This window comes from Manacus vitellinus, unplaced genomic scaffold (genome assembly GCF_001715985.3).
Source record: "Manacus vitellinus isolate BGI_N305 unplaced genomic scaffold, ASM171598v3 scaffold_4_pilon, whole genome shotgun sequence".
Lineage (NCBI taxonomy): Eukaryota > Metazoa > Chordata > Aves > Passeriformes > Pipridae > Manacus > Manacus vitellinus.
In genome coordinates, this window is record NW_021940604.1 from 4031515 (window position 1) to 4050656 (window position 19142).

The 19142-nt window shown below is 37.5% G+C and overlaps 1 protein-coding gene across 1 annotated transcript in view; it reads right to left on the reverse strand.

The window, feature by feature from the left end:
* SYNE1 (spectrin repeat containing nuclear envelope protein 1) overlaps positions 1–19142 on the reverse strand; it is a 291013-nt gene that overhangs the window by 117963 nt on the left and 153908 nt on the right. Inside the window, exons 65-78 of the mRNA XM_029962721.1 lie at positions 18802–19119; positions 17879–18034; positions 17039–17209; positions 15945–16271; positions 14484–14636; positions 12992–13159; positions 11798–11974; positions 10776–10922; positions 8622–8747; positions 6950–7126; positions 4938–5203; positions 2004–4164; positions 1477–1814; positions 679–823 (exon numbers count right to left, since the gene is read on the reverse strand). Coding sequence (XP_029818581.1) covers positions 679–823; positions 1477–1814; positions 2004–4164; positions 4938–5203; positions 6950–7126; positions 8622–8747; positions 10776–10922; positions 11798–11974; positions 12992–13159; positions 14484–14636; positions 15945–16271; positions 17039–17209; positions 17879–18034; positions 18802–19119 — 4830 coding nt within the window. The remainder of the gene's footprint in view (positions 1–678; positions 824–1476; positions 1815–2003; positions 4165–4937; positions 5204–6949; positions 7127–8621; positions 8748–10775; positions 10923–11797; positions 11975–12991; positions 13160–14483; positions 14637–15944; positions 16272–17038; positions 17210–17878; positions 18035–18801; positions 19120–19142) is intronic.

Sequence of the window (19142 nt, forward strand, 5' to 3'; positions counted from 1 at the left end):
GACTTCTACTAGACTCCAAAAATGAAAGAAGCCATTCGGGTGTTTAAGTGTACATTTATGTCATGTTTATCTTCAATGACATTTTATATTTCCAAGGATATGAGGATATTCTCATGAAGTTGGCAGACATGATATTACCCTTAGGGGAGATTCTTGATTTCACAGAGACACAGTTGGAGACCTGGCCTATATTAAGGTAACTGATTAGTATCCTAAATACAAGAAGAGAAAATAATTCTTTTAAGTTACATTTCTTGCTTTTAGACTAAACAAGAGTTAATATCAAACCCCAACTCTTCCTGTCCTACTAAAACTGTTCAATGTGATCCAAAGTAGATGGATCTTTCTATTGATCTGAGTTTCTTGTAGGGTACATAATTTTGGGGCTAATATATACAAGGTTTTTAGGAACCTCCTGACTCTTTGCATTTCTCTACAGTCATAGGCACATAGACAGACAAGTTGAACAGTGATTAAAAGTATCTGTCTTTGTCACCCCACAAATTAAATGTGTGTTTTCCACTACACTAAACACCCCTTGGTGTGCTATGACACAGATAAGTGTTACAGGAAAAGATGCAAAAATTGAAATTAGTGTTACCACAGGTAGGGACTTATGTAACATATATTTATTTTCATTTGAAAGAAAAGGATTTCATGCAATTATCAGTACCTTACCTTATGTGTTAGCAATTTTTCTTCTGCTTCATGAGAAGAAGCAGCTTTAGCTACTGAGAATTCAGATAATTTTTTCTCAGCCTCATTCATCACTTCAATAACCTTCTGCCTTGCTGTCTGGTACTCCTGCCACTCAGAAGCACATCTGAAACAAATAAAGTTCCAGAAAGAACAAATCAATGCAATATAAAAACATTTGAAAATAAGGAATATTGTTGCAACTAGTTTTCAATGTAACTGCTTAGTTTTGCTGTTACACAGTGTTTTCCAAGAAAAAGAAAGATTATTGAGAAAGAGCATACATAGAACCATATGCTCCTGATTTTCAGCTATGCCTTCCAAAAACCATAGCTAGGCATTTAATAATCCTTGTATGACATTTTCTCAGTGACATTAAACCTAACCAAGCTTGCAGAATCCAGAACATTGAGGAATAATAAGTAAAACAGTTATTCTGATTGGAAAGGTACTTCCTTTTAGTTAAAAATCTCTGCTTCAATTTCATTTGTTTCTGCATAGGTCTTGTGTCAGGTGAAATACGGGACAGTCATTCCCTACTCTTCTTCTCAGTGCTGTTTCAAGTTTAATACAATTATATTATAGTTTCCTCAAGATCACACAACTAGTCAGTTAGGGGAAGAGGAGAAAACAGAATCCAAGAACTCTGAATCCCAATATCCACTTCTCTCATAAGTAGCAAAAATATTTACAAAACTCCAGTTAATGTTGTGATCTCTTTCTTCCATCACCAATAGGGTGAATCTTAAAATGAAAGAAAAAAAAAAGGAAAGAATATACCTTTGTAACTGCTCTTGCTGAGTTTGGGCTTCTTGCTTTGTCCCTTTGGCCTTTTCCTCCAATGCAGCTACATTCTGTACCAGCTTTTCTCTTGCTGTGGCTTGTATAAAGGGCTCTATCTCAGACACAAGGCCCTGTAACTCTTTCAAATGATTATTGAACTGACTTTCTGTGCTGAAAAATTCGATGTGGTTCCTTAGGTTCTCCTCAGAATTCTCAACATCTAAACCATTTCTTGCTAAATGTAGAAATTCCTGAGCATCTTCAAGCCAGTCATTTGCTATCTGCATCACTTGGTAGTATCTTTGGCAGAGGCTATATACTTTATTCAAGGTAGCCTGAAATAAAAGGGAAAATTATACAGATGGTCACAAATACAAAATCACAGCAGCCTGTGTCATTAAAAAAAAAAGAAACAACAGGATTATTAAAATAAATCTTTTCATGATGATTGCAAACATCAACCCACAGAGCCATCTTTTTCAGCTTCATGACTGAGAAACTAACTACACTTAGGATGCACTAACCTGTCTCACATGTATAGCTTCTTGAACTTCACCATCCAGTTCCATCAGCTCAGCAAGAGTGTTTTCCAGGTCAGCAGGTATCAGCTCCTTTGCTTTCATATATCTCTCTTTCTCTTTATTGCTCAGTGCATTCATTATTCTCAGGCTTGACTGCACTTCTTCCTGATGTATTTGAACCTTTCGGATTTCTTCCTGGATGCACTGCAGTTTGAAGTCCAAACTTAATGATCCATTAAGTTCTGCTTTCACCCATCTCAACCAGTCGAGTGAGCGGCAGATTTCTGTCTTGAAGTCTATGCTTTGCACAAGTCTGTTCTCACACTCCATTACGGTGTCAAAAATGGCAGCATGCAAAGACTTCAGTTTCTCTTGCCAAGCCTGCACTTGGTGATTTGTTGTCTCATATGCAGATGAGTCAAGCTGAGGAGAAAGGGCTTCCAGATGTTCAGTTATTCGTTTCAGAAGACTTCCTGAGTCTTGCAAGCTGCCCACCAGAGAATGGTATATTTTCAACTTTTCTTCTATTGGGAGCGTTTCTTCGTTTACCTTAAACCGCTCCCTTTTTACTGCCTCGAGCTGTGCCTCAAACTGCACACACATTTTCTCATGTTCCTGGCATGCTTCTATTGTGTCTTCCAACAGGTTGATTTTCTGTTCTATTTGTCTTTTCAACTTGTGATATAGTGTGGCAAGTTTTAACATTTCATCTGGTTGCCATGGCTGGCCGGTGCTCCGAAAGGCCTCCTTCTTCTGGTTCAGTTCATCCACTGCTGCACCAAGGCTTACCACTTCACCTAAGAGATCTCTGTAGGCCTGCTGGAGTGACACAGCTTCTTTAGCTAAAACAGCAGCTGGAGCTTTGTCCATGTTAACAAACTGGTCTTCTAGCTCAGTCAGAGCTTTACTTGTCAACTCAATCAAAGAGGCATACTCTTTTCTGGCATAAATTGCTTCCTGAACTTTATATAATTTTTCTTTTGCCAGAGCAGTGACAATATTGAATTGCTGAGGGAGACTGTTAAGTTTTTCATTCAGATAGGAATGATCCACTTCATTAAGTGATGGTAGGACTTCTTGACCATCTCTTTGCAGTGCAAGTAGCAGGTTTTCATATTCTGGAGACTGTTCAAGAATCTGTTGATACTTTGCCAGCTGGCTGTATAGCTCAGTGTCAGAATTCATTACGTTGACTTCTGGGAATGTGACAATATCAGCTTGTTTTAGCCAATGGCAAGCTTTATCTAAGTCTTCTTTGAAATATTTCCTGGAAACAATATTTTTCTCCAGTTCTAACAATCTCTGGTTACACTTTTGTAAAACAGTGTCATACACATTCTGTAGTTCTTGCAGTTTACCTAACACTTCACTCTTTTCTTGATTTGTTGCTTCTTTCATTAAATTCCTTCCTTGAGCCCACAATCCTGTGACCTCATTTTGATAGGCCTTCAGGTTAGCCTGGGTATTCTTACAAGTCCTGATCTGTTTATTCACATCTTCTGGCAACAGACAAATGTGTTCTGGAAACATTACCTTCTTCTCATGCTGGTGAATTTGGTTTGTAGCCTGAAAGACTGCCATGAGAAACTGGGTCTTTTCAGACAGTGCTTTATTCAGGTGTTTTCTCCTCTGGCCAACCAAATCGCTGAGACAAGCCACATGGTGCTGTGCATGAGAAATTGTTTTCTGCAGCTCTTGCCTTTCATTGAGCCCTAGATTGGTCATCACCCTGTCAGCATCTTTCACAAGCATCTTCAGAACGAGCTGTTTGGCTTCAAGCTCACTGCAAATGGTAAGATGATCCATGAGAAGACTCTGAGCCAAATCTGGTGGAGGGCTCTGTTTAAGAGCCTCTGAGATAGTAGGTTGCTGCTCCTCTGCCCATTCCATTAGTTCATGAAATTTGGAATGCACCAAATTGAGCTCTTCTAAAGTTGAAACAGAAACTTGAATTTTCCTTTTGACAAGGTCCTCCAGCTGAGTCCAGCGTTGCTCAAAATGACTGAATTGCTCCTTTACTAATTCTTTGTCATCAAGATTCAGATGTTCTATCATCTTCTGTTTCTGATCTTTGAAATCTTCCAGAGCAAATCTCCTTTCTTGTAGTACCATTGCCAATTTCTGCAAAGCTTCAAGGTGCACATTTGTACTTTCAGCATCAGATCTATAATCAAAATGGACAGGACAGAAATGAATTATTAGATCCTATTTCAGGACAGACTTTTACAAGACTTCAGGATTAATTATAATCCCACTACATACTGAAATCAATATGATTTAAAGACCTACAGTTTTCAGAATAACTTGAAGGTAATAGTCTTGAATATTAATTAAAAAGTTCAACAAATTTATTCCTTTCCCTTTCATCTGCAGTATGGTCCTCAGTCTGACCATGGAAATTTATATGAATACTACAGAGCATACTGCTTATATTGCACATACAAACAACAAGAAGTATTGAGATTGAAGTGAATTTTGTTCCATGATAGTGATAGCAGCAGCACTAGACTCACAATTTTACACAGAGCTGGTGTGTTTATGCTATACAAAGGAGTTGCAAACATTTAGCAGTAGTAACTAAGCTTTAATAGTTTCATAGATATAACACAATATCACAATGAAAAACTGATGAAACACAGTAAAGACAAATGAAAGCATTCAAATGAAATAGTCAGCATTCTTGAAACATCAGGAAATACTATACCCTGAGATAGGATCAATCACTACTTGCCACAAAGACAAACACTGAAGATTCGGCTTCTCAAACTCTCTTCATTTCAACTGAAGTAATTAATTGCCTTATAATTAATAAGAGAGGAGTGCTTTTAATTAAGCATAGAAAAAAGGATTTTTAGTGGCTCCAACTTAAAGACACTCTGTAAACAGTTCTTTCAACATATATGCATGTTTGCTTTGTGCATGCTACTCCTTTTTTACCTAGCTAGGTTGTCCCACTCTTTTGTGAGCTTTTCCAAGAAAACTTCAACTACGTTCATGCGATCATGGTAATCTCTTGTCCTCTGCAGATCCTCCTCCCTCTGCATGAGCAAACTGTGTGCCTGAAGGCAGAGGTCCAGCCACTGGTTGCTCAGTTCTCCTACTTCCTTGTGTTCAGGTGATTCTTGTCCTTGGGTTAGCTTATTCATCTTCTCAGTCATAGAGGTAAGAGCTGACTGCTTAGACTGTAACTTCTGACTGAATTCCTGAAATAGATATGAGTAAAAACCAATATAATGGCACATACTCAAAGTGGAATTTAAGTAGAAACTCTGAAAAAAATAAATTGTGTAAGGACTAATTATCTGCCCAGGCAAATGTAAATTGGAAGAAATGTCTTCTCTCCTCTCCTAACCCTCCTCCCCATCTTGTCAGGTGAACACAAGTTGGTTATAGATGTGAAAGCAAATCAGAGGAACTTCCAAGTGCCAGTGATAAACAGAAATCACGACTGAGTCACATCTTGTTGTCCAGGCTTCTAGACTAGCACAGCTCCCACCATATACTAAAACATGCAAGATAGTCTGAGTCTCCCGAGAATAATTCATATTACCAGTACCGTTTCTGTTTCTAGCTTATTTTTTTCCGTTTCCTTTTTCATTACGGACTAAAATAAGAAGCAGAGTCCATGAGTCAGTGAGCCTCCACATCGATACTTTGTATTGCTCCTACTTCTGTAATAGCAACCATTATCACTGTCACTGAGAAAAAGGCAGTGATTACCAAGGTATGATTGTTATTTTAGTTAATAACTAATAACTAAAGGAGTTCATCTGCATACACATTTCTCACCAAATAAGAAGTCAGAGAGATCCCAAAAAGCAGAATATACAATATACTGACACATAAAGCTAATCAAATATTTTTGTAGCCCTTACATGCTGTCTAAGGCAAATACAATCTTTTCCCAAATTCTAGTAACTGTAACTAAACAAGAATTCCCAGCTCCAGCACTTTGTTGGGAAGATATGTTTTCACCAAAGGCTGGCAGGATTTCTGAAGTACAGATGTTACTGCCCAGCTCAGCCTCATTCCTCTTCATGACTGCTTCAAATGGAACTAGGCATCTTCCTTTACCAGGGCAAATTATAGGGAAAAACACACATTGTACCACATCTGACAGTACAGTAGGTGTCACCCTTTCATTATAATTCAAAGTTCCTGACTGAAATAATGAAGAAATGCAGACTCTTTCTTCTCCCTGGGCTCTAATGATAGCTAGTATAACAGCTTTTAGTCCAGATTGCACTGAGGCATCTTCAAAGGCTATGACTTTGTTCAAACGTGAGTACAACAGACATGAAGAGGAAGTGCCGTTTACCTTTCACCTAATTCCTGGCTTATCAGAAAAAGAATACAAGCAAAGTCTAGACCAAAAATGCAAAACCCAAGTATTCAATCATTTAATAAAGAAATTATCTGCTTTCTTTTTGTTACTTTTCTGATGTTTGTGATGTGTACAGAATGGTCATAAAAATTCTCTCTTCAGGAATGAATGAGTGAAGATTTGAAGGCATTTGTCTCATTATTTAAACTGGGTTTCTGTCATACCTAGTCTCAGAGATCAGCAACATCAAATAGCTTCCTGGACTAATTCTGAAATACTCCTAACTATTTAGAAGTACAGAAATCAAAGAATTTAGCAAGCCTGATTTGCAGATTTTATTTTCAGATCCACTGTGATCAGCATTTAGTACTCTAAAAGTAAAGGCAAATCAGAACAGTAGCCTGAAAAATGTCTATTGCTAAAAAAATCAAAGCCAGAAAATCACTACAGAACAGTTTTCTGCCCTCTGAATCATCGTGTAACATCAATAACGAAACACTCTTTTCTGCTCTTGCTTAGAGCATATTAGCAATTGAATGCAATATGTGCATATAATATCATAAAATAATATCAGCTAAAGGATGAACTTCTTCCTTACCTTCTGTTCTTAACCCAGTCTCCTTACCTTAACCTTGAGTACCATATTCTGGGCAATGTTTAGTTCCAACTCTGCCCGTCTCCTTTTTAAATTCTGTAGTTGTTGATCCACATCCTGGAAATATATCCAGAGCTCAGCTTTCAATTGTTTTATCTCTTCCCAACCTTGAGACAAATACTGTGAATGCCTTATCTGTTGCTCGATCTAGAAGAAAATAAACGAAAAAGAGTAGGAATACTTTAATGTGTCTATTTTTGGAGAATGGAGGATGAATATCATTTTTCCTCTAAGTACAATACTGTACTTAAAGCAATTTCTACACTAGATTCTGAAGGGGCAAATATTATCCATAAAAAGAGTCTTAACCTTCAAAAGTCACAAAATTGTACCTATCAAAGGAAAGCTGTGGGATAACAAAAATAATGAAATTAATTATCATTCACCCTTGAGAGAAGCAAGTATATTTATGATTCTGTGTATTTCAGTGTTCTCAGTCCTCTGTTAAAGCTTTAAATTAACTGTATAATTTAGACTACTGTATACCAAGAATACTGCCAGGCTGTACCCTACATGCATTCACATTTGCAAAATAAAAGCTTAAACTAAACACTTCCATTTAATTTGCTTAGACCAGTTATTTTGCTTATATGTCTCTTCTAAAATGCCAAGAAGAATGCTTACTGGATCTGAGCCCATCAATCCTCTTACACCAATAGTGACACAGCTTCTTTCACTCCAAATATAGCAGTTGGGTGCCTTTAAGGTTTAGACACTCAACCAGCTTAATATATCTCAGCACTTTACCATCTGTGATTTCTTAAAAATGTTTCACTGCTTTACATATCAATAATATATATCAGAATAAGAGGAATCTTATTCTGATGTTTGGGACACTTTTCAGCTATTCAATACTTAGACTGCCATACTTTTATGGATTACCTGGATTTGTACAATTTGCTTCTCTGGTATGGAATACTGTTACTGTATGTATTAGATTTTTACTCTTGGCAGAAGTAGTTTCAAAATTTCAACTGTGTGTCTGTGTAAGTGAAACTAAATTTTTCATGTTTCCAACAACAGGAATGCTCATAATGTTTCTTTTCCAGTAATTTATAGCTCTATTTTAAAACCAAGTACTAAGTAACTTTAAAACTTAAAATTGAGGTACACTTCTATAAATTAATATGCTGAAGTAGATGCACTTTGATTTATGAATTGAACCATAAAAATTTTTTATGATGATTATAATTAATATCTTCCTAATATTTTCATATACCCTATTATGAACATCAGTCTATTGTTGAATAAATAATAACAATAAAATATGTCTAAGCTTTAATAAAATACAGAAAAGAACATACTGAATTGTGTTTTATGAAAACAGATAATTTGGATCAGGTTTTTTTCCACAGAATGTTATTTCTGTGGCTTTAGACCAACATCTTGTAACATTGCCTAAATACCTTTAGCAACCTTTGTTGTGTGTCTTTGTATTACTACCAGGATGGTAACATGTGTATTTAATAATTTTAAAAAAAAAGGCCTAAAGAGAAAACTATTTCTAAAGAAAAACTTAAGAAGAAAGTAAGATGATATTTCTGTAAATTGTTACCCAATATGACCTTTTTAAAAGGGAACAGATCAGGGCTGTTAAAGCTCTAAACAGGATTAAAAGTGAGTTGTTGTGGTTATCTTGTACCGTTTGTTTTGTTTGTTGAATATCTGCTGCTGTACTCTTCACTGTGGCATCTGACAGATCACACATGGAGCACAGAAGATCCAAATATGTGTTGGCCTGCTCCTGCAGAGCCCGGAAATGTTTAACCTGGGGGAAGACAATCCTCAAATAAACTCTGAGACTGTGGAAATAATACCTTATTTTATTACAGTCCTACATTTCAGTATTTTTGCTTTAGCTTATTATTTCCATAAAATTAAATGTAAGTATACACTATTGTATTAGGTAAGGCTGCTATGTTATAATTATGGAAAGGAGTAACCCTTAAAGGCTTGATTATCATCTAATTACCAAAGCACTTAGAGACATATGTATTAGCTAACTTATTTCTTTATAAATAAAGCTTTGGATAGAAACACACAAGGTGACCAACTTTCCCAATGTGAATGGGAAGCAGGGCTTTATGGGATTATCAATGTGGCCTATTTCTATAACTGTAAAATTCTCCAGTGTCTGACAGATCATGAAGAACTTAGCTCAGCTTCACAATACACTTTCCCACACCTTCTGAAAACCTTCCAACATTCCCAGTATCTGTGATTGGCAAGATGAGACAACATGACACTGTTAATGGTTCTTGCTCTCAACATTGCAGATAGGAGCTGACTTCTCCCTATGAAGACTTCCCTCATCCTAAAAGAAAATTATTATCTGAATGTTAACAAGTAGGGCAATAACATAGGAGTCCCAGGGAGGAGAGGTGACAGATCATCTAATGCAGAGGGCCTGTTGTGGGTCCTTGCGGGCAAAAAGTTGAACAAAACACTAGTGTGTCCTTGTGGCAACCCCAAATGACTGTATTAGCAAGAATGCAGAGCACAAGCTTCGGGAAGTGATTATTCTCCTGTACTTACACTTGTCCAGCTGTCCCTAATTTATTTGGCCCAGTTTCCCTCTTCCCTCATAAAAAAGATACTAGCAAACAGACACAAGTCCAGCAAAGAGCTGTAGGGATATGAGGCTGTAGTATGTGGCATTTTGGAAGGTCTGAAGGAATTCTTCCTAAATGAGGGAAACTATTTTTCACACTAAGAACAGTCATGCACAGGAATAGGTGCTTAATCCTCAGGGAAGAGCAGGGCCATCAGTGCACCAAAGGGCTCTGCAGCCTCTATCCCCCTTCTCTGCAACCTCTATCTCCCTCTCCTTGTGGTTTGGGTCTTCTGCTTAGGGCCAGTTATGACTCTGTCTCTCTGGGACCTGATCACTGGAGAAGCATACAGCAGCCATGCAGGTAAGCTAAGCTCAGTCTCTCACACACCTGTGGAACTCACCTGAGCTACACTATAGGTGCATCTGTGCCTGGCTGATCCTCCTGGCCTTGCCTTCTGGCCCTGACTCGCTACCTTCCCCTGGGATTGGCCTCACCCCTACAGACTTGCCTGATGGTCACCAGCTGGTGGATGACATCAGAGGGACTCTGCTCACCTAATCTTTGAGCTGCAGTTCTGCACTTCAATGGGAAGGTGCTGCCCTGCTGGTCCCACTGTCATCCCCTGCTTCCCCTACCCTTGTGGATCTCCATCTCTAGTATTTCAAGGTCTTTATTAAGCCAGATGTTCGATGAGACAGCTCTGAATTCCAGCACTTTTAGCACCATACCAGTTTAATTTAAAAACAAGGTACAAATACAATGTAAACCACGTTACTAAAAATAATCAAGAAGCAAAAAAAGCAGTCTTAATGCTTAATATCTATGCTCTTAGGCTGAAAAATGTTGTTTTAATAGCCTGATAACTGACTCTGTGTCAATGGTACTGTGAAACCAGGTCTCATATAGTAACATGGTAGACAGATGGGCAAATGGATAAGCAAAAAGACACAACCTCTCTGCTAAACACATTTGTGCAGTATCTGAGCAGGTTTATCTAATTAGACAACATTTTTCAGGTATGTATTTAAGCATTAAGCTGAGCTACCAAAAGCCCTGTTTAATTTTTTTACCTACAGTTATTTTTCACCCAGTTATTCATTTTGGAGCTGGGAATGAAAAGTGAGGCTATTCAGCCTTCTGAGAAGGCTAGAGAATATCTAATTTCTAGTAATTTAAAGCTCATATCTAAACTCACCTTATTAAGGATAATTTTTCAGCTTTTTCAAGTGCTGAACTTTTACCTGTTTAACTGCATCTGCCAGGCTGAAAGGTGTCCAGGTAGTTGGCTTTAGCTCTGACTGCACTGTAGATAGCCAAGTCTGGCACTGTTGTAGAGTATCCTGATGATTAACATGCTTCTGGAGTTCATGTTCCAAAGTCTGGTACACCTAAATCAAACATTTTGTAAGTTTATAACATCTTCAAATACCACCATTGTCTCTCTTCTCCCACCTTGAAAACCACAGATTAAACCGAATTATGAAGACTGGGGTTATTTTAGCCCTTGTACAAAGTACCAAAGGCTGAAGGCTCCTTAAGCTCTCATGCTTCTTGCTAATATGTGAAGAAGATTGACAATATCTAATGCACAGCTTCTGGAAAGAAAAAAATAAAGATGCAAATGAAGAGCATGGTCTCTTATTTCATTCCTGTTCAACATTTTGCCATTGATTTTGTATGAGATTGGTTGGTTGGTTGGTTGGTTTTGGGGTTTTTTTTGTTTTAGTTTTTGCTTGTTTGCTTGGTTTGGTTTTGGGGTTTTGAGTTCGTTTGTTTTTTGACTGCTGGCTTGATCTCCTAATTGGCTTAGCAGAATGACCCAGCTAGCCCTTCTTAACTGTATATTCTGGTTTTAATAAGAGAGACAGTATTTCCTTGCACATACTTGAGACCTGTTATGTATGTATGCAAACTATTGACACTAAGAGTGCAATTTTCTCCCTAGTTTTTAAAGTAGGAATAGTTCTAATTTCTTTGCTGCAGCTGCTTAGAAGCTAGTGTAACATGAAGGTAGTTAGGGTGTGGGGAGATCAAGGTAAGAACTGATAGGCAACTAGTTTTGCTGGCTGCAAGGCAACATTTGGATCACAAGGAATTCAACTGTAGCACACTAATGATAAAGCACTACATTAGTAACTTGCTGGCTCAGTTTAAAAGAAAACAGTAGAAAGAGTTTTTCACTATTTAAAGAAAGAAGTACTCAGAAATAATAAGGTATTTTATTCTTAAATGGCACAAAAATTTATTTTGAAACAAGACTTACTCTTTGGGCTGTGCTACATATGGCAGAATAGCTGTCCCTTGTCCCCTGTAGATGGCTTTGTATGTTTTGCTTAAACTTTGCTTGGAGATGTTCTGCGCATTGACTGATCAAGTAATCACCTTTACTCTTAAGGTTGTTCAAACAATCTTCAAATCCTGCAATTTCTTCCATGATAGCCTAAAAAAACAGATAAAATAATTTTGAAGAAATATGTTGTGGTGCAGAACTTTTTTTTTTTCCCCTCCTCTAAATACTCTTCAGATATGGAAAAAAAGTTTGCAAATAACATGTATTGTCATAGTCAAGCTATTAGAGTGTATGCTCATTGTAAAGTCATTGTCAAAAATCTTTACAGATTTTTGTGTAAAGAATCCCACAGAAACATCAGTAGCACTGTCATAATGTGTAAACACTATATGCTCAGGCCCCTAGACTACCAATAATCTTCCTCTGTTGCATGCCCTCCAGGGCTCCTCCACCTTCTCTTGTGACTAGTAATGAGAATGAAACCTCATGCTCAATCATATCTTATTCCATGAGCTCTTTCACTGTGGACAGTTCTTTCCACTGACTTTGGTGCAGACAAATTTTTATCTAAGGAGGTTACTTGAAGAATAACACACTAATCACAAAACATTAAAACATTTCAATATTTTCCCCTGGAATCTCAGTTTCAGGTAGTAGTGCAGAGGGTTGGATTTTGCTTTCTTTTGTCTTCCAGAAAGCAATGGCTATAGATGTATTGAATGATAATCACTAATAGCAACCATAATAATACCTCGAATAAAAGCAATGGAGGAAATGCTACAACCTAACAGATGAAAAAATAAATTAAAAATTGAAGTTTTTTTTAACCTCGGAAGTTCCAGACCAAAAAATACCTTAGAAGTAAAATGACCCCAATCTGATTTTTTGGGGGTTATTTCCCAGGAAGTCTCAGCAACAAACTGACATAGAATTCAGATCAGAGTACATCAAAGCTCTTGTGTAGATACAGTCTCATCCATAAAATGATCCTAACAACAAGCTAGATTTGTTAAACTGCGTTAATGACATTGACACTTATTTACACAGCAGTAAGTGGAAGAAAACAAGTGAATGACAAATAATCAGAGCTCTGGAGCGGAGGCAGAGAAGCAAAGATGCAAAATTCTATTTTACTGGAAGAAGGAAGATTACCAATAGCAAACCCACCTTGTGGTTAGCTAGTTGCTGAGTGATTATTTCAAGATTGTTGCTTTCCACAAGGTCAGGGCTGACCAATCTGCTGGACATATGTAATAACCATTTCTCCCCTTCTTGCAAATCACTATTGTAATCCTCATGTTCTTTTACTCTCACTTCTAAGGTTTCAACACATGCCTGCAGGTCCACAATAATCAAAATTAAATTAAATATTCAGGAAATTACAAGAATTTAAAAAACCCCAAACCAACCAAAACCCACCAAGAGCTTGAAAGCATAATAAGAGTTGTCATCTAAATTTATATTCCAGTGAGGGACTCTCATATGATTGACTGTAAAGGAAAACATCAAAAAAACTATTTCTGTGAATAAACTCTGTGGTACCAAGCAGTATTTTCAATCCAGATGAAATACTATCCTTTGAAGACTGAGGATCTCCTTACTTTGAGAAAATGAACACTCTCACCCTGACATTACATTTACTTACAGTTATCACAAGTTCTTTGAGAGATTGCACTTGACCTCCCAAATGTTTTGGTTGAGTCCCTGCTACTTACAGCCTTTGTACATATATATTGCCTGTGACTGTGGTAGGTAAATTAAGAATGTACACATTGAGTTAAAATGTATTTATTCTCTTTAAGAAAGAGTTTTCATAAGCTTCTCTAAATTTAAGCCATCAACATTATATCTGATGCAACAGATATCAATTTTGTGGTGCAGGTCAGAAGCATGTCTTTAAACTAAAAGTCAACTCTGAAAAAAATAAAATCATCTCCAATTGGTAGGTGGATTGGCAAGTTAACGGTGCCTGGGTCAAACATATGTACTAACATGGTTTGCAGAGCTTATCCTTGTTAGGAGTATAACCTATTAAAAGCTTTAGGAATAATCATACTTTAGGACGTCCTCGGAGGCATTAGGTCTTTCAAAGTACTACATGCACATGGACTAATGAATCAATGTTAATTGATAACATCCTTGTCAAATTAAATTATATCCATCTTGCAGTTTCAGTGCAAGTGACTTCAGTGACTTCTATTCAACAATTAAACTAGATTAAACAGGGGTTGTGGAAGATCAAGCAGAAACAAGAGAAAATGGTATAATTTAAGGACATCTGTCCCTTCAAGAAATAACGCATTGAGAAATCTATTAAAAGCAATTATAGTAACAAAAGTACAGACTAGTCACTGATACCTTTCTCCTTAATGCTACGAAGTACAAAGACTTCACCTGCCACACTTAAAATTCATTTCAGCTACTCTTGTTAAATATATCGAGGTAGTTTTATCCATATTCAAGAATTGCTTGTCGTTCCTGTCTGGCCCCCCCAAAAAAACCAAACCAAAAAAACCCCAAAACCCCCCATAACAAAATACCAGAAGTAATTAAAGGTAGCTGGCTCTGTGTACAAACATGACAGCATGAAATAGCTTACTAACTTCTTAAAGAGGGGTAAAAACATAGCAAATTGGAAGTCTTATTCCTGGCTTTTTACCTTTATTTTGCTGCAGAGTTCCTGGTAACTGCTCTGAAGGTCTCGAATGTTGTTCTTTAGAGTCACATCATTCACCAGGTCAAAAAGTGCCTCTCCCTTTTCAACCACTGACTTTACTGAAGGTTCATGGGACAGAATGGTCTGTTGTATGGACTACAATGCAAGCAAGAATTAAAATATATCTACTGATCACCGAAGATGTATTTCACTAACTTCCCTCAGATCTGAAGCACAGTCCTCTATTATGGTATATATCATCCTCTCCAGATAAGAGAAGCTTTGTTTATCAGTACAGGATTATGTTTCTCAGCCATGTCCTGAGACAAGTCTGCATGCATCTAAAAACAATTGCTCCTTTTGTGAGTGGCTAGCAGCATGGCTGAAAATCTGGAACTGATGAAGCAAAAGGAGTTAATATGTGTGAAGGGGCAAGTGTTGGGGATAAAATTTGTTCAGAGGAACAAGTTCTGAAAATAGGTGGGAAAGTATGACCAAAGCCATCCCCTTAATGAGATGGTGTGCAAAGGAGTGCCTACCACTGTACTCTCAAGAGTAAGCAATCTGACCTGTCACATCCTTGTACCTCTGGCTCAGACAGCATGGCACATGCCAGCATCTGCCAAATGACAGTGAGATACCAACTCCTCAAACATGTAAGAAGCAAGCACACAGCTATGACATATGACTTTGAGTAGGGAAGCCGGCAAGGGGTAGAGGGCAGCTTCAGAGAGAAAGCCTTGATGCCCTGTAGGTACTGCTCAGCAATAACGAAAACATTTGTCTGTCAACACCATTCTTTTTAGCCACAAATGTAAAGCACAGCATTATATGGACTGCTATGAGGAGAGTTAGCTCCACCTCAGCCAGACACAGTACACATTTTGTGAAGCATCTGTAATCCTGGAGTATTTTACAAAAACATCGTGAGGAGAAGAAATGGGGTTTGCTGGCAAATTTTCTACTCATTTTTGTGACTGGAGAAAAAACCCCAAACACTTCATAAAAATCCTAACTAAAAACATAAGAGGTCATAGCAGCTGACTGTCTGAGATATCAGTTGAGCTGGAATATCCAGCTTTAACCAGAAAGCTGATTAAGCCAGTGTAAACAGAGACAATGTCTGCAGTGAAGAAAGACCAAATGATTTCTATCTTTGCTGAAACAGCTATTGACTCAGCTGAGATCAATGCAATTACTTATATGTGTACTCCTAAGAGAATTTTGCTCCCTAACAGGACATTTTCAGATGTGCAAGCCCTTTTAGAATGTTCACATTTCAAACACAGGGGCTCAGTCTGGTTTGTAGACACAGTTATCACGCACATTTTCACTTTGATGATGACTAGGACATCCAGATCAGAGATGTGTCTATAAAGAAACTTGGATACCCAATCAGAGAATTTATTGAGAATCACTAGGTTAAAATCAATTCAATTGTACAATGAGATAACCCCTTTTTACCTTGTATTTGGACAACTGGGCCTTCTTCTCATAGAGTTCACTCTTTGGCTCTACTGGAGCATGTAAGATGGCTTGGTAATCTGTGATCCACTGAGTTTGTGCCTTGTACTTGTCTGAGAACTCTTTTACCAGCTGAAGACACTTCTCTGAAGTCATGTGCTCTTTCCTGATGGAGCCTGCCAGCTCTTCGAGCTGTTCCACATGATCACCAATTTCTTTTCTTAGCTGGTCAACTTCATTTTCTTCCATGTATTTTATAGCTCGCTCCCCCTTTTCCCGGGCTGATTTCAGTAAACTGTGGCCTATGTCCATATCACTCAATAGCAGCTGTAAAGGAAAGATTGGTTAACAGAAAATGTATGGAAACTCTTGCCTTGTTTTTATTTTTATTTTTAATTCATTAAGTAGATTAAATTCATTAAATTCCATTATCTAGAGGCTAACACCATTTTTTTTATTTTGCTAAGGACACAGATGAAATTGCTAAGGAAACTAAGTGGACTTTTCATTACAAAATTGCCTGGAGTTAAGGTGTGGTAAGCTAGAAGGAAGCAGATAAAGCAAATACTTCTGTTCTGCAGTCAGCTTGTGAAGATAACAAACTGAGGGCCCTTAGGAGAGAATTCATACTCCAAATTCTGGAATAGATGAAAGCACTCCCCTAGTGTATTATGTTTAAGCAGCTTAAGCTTACACACGAAACATACGAAAAGATCATCTACAACTATGAGATAAAATGTGAGTTTTACTACTGTTTCAATGAGGAGAAATAGGAAGCACTTGTCGCCAGAGTGCATACCGGTAGAAAAATATACTTGCAATGGGAACTTATTTTAAGCTTTAATCTACACAAAACACATATGCAAGCCTTATGGAAGGATAGGATTATATTATTTAGGACTATTATAACCTCAACAGCCAAACTGTGATCTAACGTGTATATGACACGAGAACAGAAAGTGTTACACTGTGTGGTCTTTATCCCATTAGCTTCTCTAGGCAAGTCAGAATTTCAAGTGACTTTTAAGGTGTATGTTAAAATATAGCCTCTTCTTGGTGAACAGAAACAAAAATTGCATTTGAGAAAGCTGTACCTCCAGTTTCTGCACTTTTTTCTCCAGTGCTGTTTTATCAACCACGTCAAATTTGGTAATCACATTTCTGAAGTTCTTGTTAGTAGCTCCATACCAATTTGTGTAAGCACTAAAAGACAATTCTGACTCCTCCATGCAGCGTATTTCTTCTTCCAGAAACTTTATTTGCTCCTTCAAACAAATATGGAAGGTAGGGGGAAGAAACAAGGACCACCCAGATTTTTATCATTGCTATTGGCTAAAGACAACAATAAATTGCTATTTATTAATAAAACCTGTTATACAAAGAGTAAACACATAGGTTAGAGTGCTTTCATAAATAGTGGATCATTCTTACAGGAGTCTTGTCAGGGTGTACATACGGAAATCATTAATGTTAAAACTGAGTTAATTCTAAACACTGGAAATGTACTTACATTTTGAACTTTGAATTGTGATTTCTGATTACAGTACTATGAGGCAATTACTACTGACAGTGACCTGAAGACTGTACCGTACCAATTCAAATTTTCTTCATACCTGTGTGTATCAGTGAGAACCTGAAAATATTTCTCTAGAGATTGACTGGCATTCAAACATACTGTATTCTGAATCTGTCTACTGAAACTATCAAAAAAGATAGTAACAGGGCATTATACTGCAATATCCTGATTATGTTTCTATAATACACTTAATCCAATGAAATCTATGTGTGTGTATATATCAACATATATGTGAATGTTATGTTATTGAGTCTACAGTGATGAATAAACTCTGATAGTCTAATTACAAAAGTCTGTTTATATTTGCTTCTTAACTGACAATGTATGATGTTACAATAAATTAGTTTTCATTACTTACCAAGACATGAAGAAGAAGAGTTTGGTAGCGAGATGTAAGTTGTGTAGCCTGACTTCCCATTCTACTTGCAGTGAGATTTTCCTCTAGTATTTGCTGAGCCAATACCCCAACTTCCTCTACATCATCTTTGTAGATTGTAATGTCTTCATGCCACTTCTATGACAAAGAAATTAGCAAGTGTATATGACTGATTCAAACATCTTAAACATACCAGGGATTTATTTGTAACCAGGTCAGGAAATCATTGAAAAGGAAAACAAATACATGGTTGTAAACATGCATTTACAACTGGAAAATAAAACAGAATCTGATGAAGGCTAATGTAACAAATATGCTGGAAGTTTTTTCATACCATACGGACTGTATTTCATTACAACAGATTCAATGTTTTTTTCTTTCCCCCACCCGCCCCCAAAATAATAATAGAAATGCAACCTGGACTTGCTATAGAATTCACCTGAAGTTTTAAAGGTGGCTGTAAAGTGTAACCTTGAACTTCTTCAAATCTGCTTCCTGTGTTTATTCAGAACCATGTCTTCTCCTTGCAGTGACTAAAGGAGAATTATTACATCGACACAGTGGAGACTTCATAACACAGTTGGTCACATTTTACTCTTGCTACCATACTAAAGTTTTTCCACTCCAGCACCAATCTTTGTATTCAGTTACGTCTTCACATACCACAGAGCATATGAATTCCAGATCTCCCTGCAAGATCTCAACACTGGTACAGCCATACCTCTACCAGTAAAGTGGCAGGAACCTGGATCCAGAAGGCACAAAGCTCTCTCGGATCCATCATTTTAGGCACCATCTCAGAATAAACTGCAAATCTTGCTCTCATTTTCACAGTGCAATCAGGAATTGACATAGGAACCTAACAAATTATTTTGTTTAAGGAATCCCTTAACTCTATTCCTTACCTTCATTTGTTGAAGCTGCATCTCCTTTGTTGCTCTTCCAGACTGCCTCCCAGTCCTGATAGCAACTTTCTCCTCCAGCGCTGTTAACCAGTCATTAACCTTCTGAAATTTTTTCTCCATTAACCTCAGTCTGCTCACAGTGGCATTTAATTGGCTTCTTGCTTCAGAAAGCCTGTGCTGATAAACTTGCCAATCCTGCCGTAAGGATTCTAGAACTCTGTCTTCTATCTGGGGAATGCCCCAGGGAATCACTTCCTCTCTGGCATGGACAGCAGCATTCAGTAATGCTTGTCCCTCTGTGCAGTGGACCTGCATGTCCTGTAAAGGCAGAGTTACAGTTA